General features: G+C 34.8%; 1 protein-coding gene across 1 annotated transcript; it reads left to right on the top strand.

The window, feature by feature from the left end:
* The first annotated feature begins 1,443 nt into the window (after nucleotides 1-1,443).
* LOC145089257 (uncharacterized) lies at nucleotides 1,444-2,423 on the top strand. Its single transcript, XM_079027717.1, has 3 exons — nucleotides 1,444-1,593; nucleotides 1,684-1,744; nucleotides 1,822-2,423. Exons 1-3 carry the CDS (start codon nucleotides 1,444-1,446, stop codon nucleotides 2,421-2,423), a joined length of 813 nt encoding a protein of 270 aa, XP_078883843.1.
* The last annotated feature ends 299 nt before the right edge of the window (nucleotides 2,424-2,722 follow it).

The raw sequence follows: 2,722 nt of genomic DNA, 5'->3' as shown, positions 1-2,722 counted from the left end.
TCTTCAAGTGGCACAATATTTCCTCCAAACCCTGATCCTAGCTCGTTGTTCTTTTCATTATAGGCTTTTCTTTCATTCTCGAGTTGATTCCTCATTGCTAGCTCGTGCCTTAGGCAGGCGTGACACCATCGTAGTTATATCAATTCATTCACTTCAGCTGCTCAGTCCTTCTTAAGTTGTTCTAGTTCGTTTACTACACGATTGTAGTTCTCTGAGAATATATGTTCTGCTTCAACATCCAAAAAACACAAGAAATCTCATAACTTTCACTATGAAAAATGTGAAATATAGAAGAAAAAAATGTTTGTACCATCAACATAATTTTATCACTTAATTATATATTTTCTTTAATATTAAACCCTTATACATTTTTACATGTATAAATTCATACCATTTTGCTAGATACACGGTTTGATATCGGCAAAAATACAAATAAATATAACATCTATCGTTATAGATATTAAACGATTAGTATTATTTAGAAATTTAACAACTAAGCTATTATTAAAATAATTACAACATACAAGATTCATGATTGATGATAATATATTGTGTTTAATATTTTCAAAACCCCATAACTAAAAAAAAAAGTTTTTAAATGGTCAAAGATATATATAGTTGTTTAATTACTACTGACTAAATTGTTAAAATGATAAATATAAGCGATCTTTTTATATCTTCCTTAAACTTAAAAGAATTTTTTTTACATTCGACGAAATTCTTATTTCCATAGTGTCTAGCTTGTTCAAAACCTCGTCCTTCACATCTTGCAATTGACTGATCATTGCTTGCATTTCATCAACTTCATGTTTAAATCCCTCAATCTTATTTGGGTATGTTAGGGCTGCCATCTTTTATGAGTTAGCCTTTCCTTTTGCTTTATTCAAGGTTATCAGTCATCAATTTCCATTTATGTGTGTTTAGTGAAGAAAGAAGTTGTTGTGCATTCACTATGTATGTTCGTTTATGTATTAAGCAATTTAAAAAAAAAAGTAAAAAAAGAGACGGAATCAAGTCTCAACCTTTTGTCATTTGTTTCCTCTCTTTCCATTGCATACATATATAAACAGCAATACTCCATTCTTCCTTTCATTTTTTTTGCATAAAGTAAAGTGGTCATACTCTTTATAAACGAACATTTGGTATCAGAGCGCTTTGGGCTTATGCCAAAATGCCAACCCCGATCTGCATCCATGGGAGATTCGTCATGGAATGAGAAGGATGGGAAAATTACACTACACTGTCCTATGTTGTCAAGAAACAACTATGTTGTATGGGCATTAAAATGAAAGTGTTTTACGCAAGCACGAGGTGTTTGGGATGTTGTAGGGCCTAGTAAACCAGAAGATGTAGTTGAAGTTAGAAAAGATAAAATGACACTTATAACCATCTATCAAGGAATTGCAGAAGATATGTTGATGTCATTGGCAAAGAAACAAACAAATGGAAGCATGGGAGACTCTAAAATTTATTTACATGGGGGCTGATAGAGTAAAGACAGCAAGGGTGCATGCATTAAAAGCAGATTTTGAAGTTCTAAATATGAAGGAGATGGAGACAATGGATGAGTTTGCTATGAAGATAAAAAATGTTGTAAGCAATATCCGGGCATTAGGAGATAAAGTTGAGGAATCGTACGTAGTGAAAAAGCTACTACGAGCAGTAACACCAAACTTCTTGTAGATTGCATCAACCATTGAGCAATTCCCAGACCTTGATAAGGTAACTATTGAAGAAGTTGTTGGTAGGTTGAAGCTCACGAGGAGAGAATTTGAGGGCGCAGTGAAGTTGAAGAAAATAAGCTTTTGTTAACTCACCAAGATTGGTCTGAAAGAAACAAGAAGCAAAGTGAAGCGGACTCAAAATTCTCTCACAAATCCTACTATAGCAGTCCAAGCAATCAACAAGATCGTGGAAGTGGTCATGGGAGATGGAGTAATTATAGCAACCGTAGAAGAGGCCATGGAGGAGGTGGTGTTGACCATCAACAAGAAGGATATCGTAGGTTATCTAACAGTCATGACAAGAGCAAGCTCCAATGTTATAATTGTCAAGAATATAGGCATTACGCCATAGAGTGTAGAAACCCAAGACGTGAAAGGAACCATGAAGCAAATCTAACCCAAGATCATGCTGAACCGACATTATTATTGGCTTCTTTTAACAGTAATGAGGCAATAGAGGAGGTGTTCCTGAATGAAGAAAAAGTAACACCAAGACTAAAGTTAGCAAGTGGTGAAACAATTCAGTCAAATGTTTGGTATCTAGACAATGGAGTAAGTAACAACATGACTGGTCAGAAAGATAAGTTTTATGATCTTAACCAAACAACTCAAGGTTATGTAAAGTTTGGAGATGGGTCCAAGGTACGAATAGAAGGGAAAGGTTCTATCATATTCCGATGCAAGAATAGAGAGCAATGAAAGCTGCAAGATGTGTACTACATCCCAAACTTGTGTAATAATATCATAAGTTTGGGTTAACTAGCAGCGAATGATGATCGGATCTTAATACATGGATCATTTTTTTGGGCTCATGATGTAAAAGGGAGATTACTCATGAAGGTAAAACAATCTCCAAACTGTCTATATGAAATCATCTTGAATAAATTCGAGTCTAGATGTCTGCTTGGAGAGACTTGTGAAGAAACATGGCTTTGGCACGTACGAATGGGCCATCTAAATTTTAATGTCGTCAAAGAAATGTTAGAAACGAACTTAGG

The sequence above is a fragment of the Lactuca serriola genome, chromosome 2 (genome assembly GCF_051521515.1).
Source record: "Lactuca serriola cultivar US96UC23 chromosome 2, Lser_US96UC23_V15, whole genome shotgun sequence".
In the NCBI taxonomy this organism is placed as follows: domain Eukaryota; kingdom Viridiplantae; phylum Streptophyta; class Magnoliopsida; order Asterales; family Asteraceae; genus Lactuca; species Lactuca serriola.
The sequence above is the reverse complement of the archived record's forward strand: the minus strand, read 5'-3'. Positions and strand labels throughout refer to the sequence as shown.

Excerpts from the sequence above, each read along its gene's own strand:
- LOC145089257 (XM_079027717.1), top strand. The coding sequence starts at position 1,444 with ATGGAAGCATGGGAGACTCTAAAATTTATTTACATGGGGGCTGATAGA. Across the intron at positions 1,594-1,683 it reads CTATGAAGATAAAAAATGTT|ATTGCATCAACCATTGAGCA; the intron begins GTAAGCAATATC and ends AACTTCTTGTAG. Across the intron at positions 1,745-1,821 it reads AACTATTGAAGAAGTTGTTG|ATTGGTCTGAAAGAAACAAG; the intron begins GTAGGTTGAAGC and ends TAACTCACCAAG.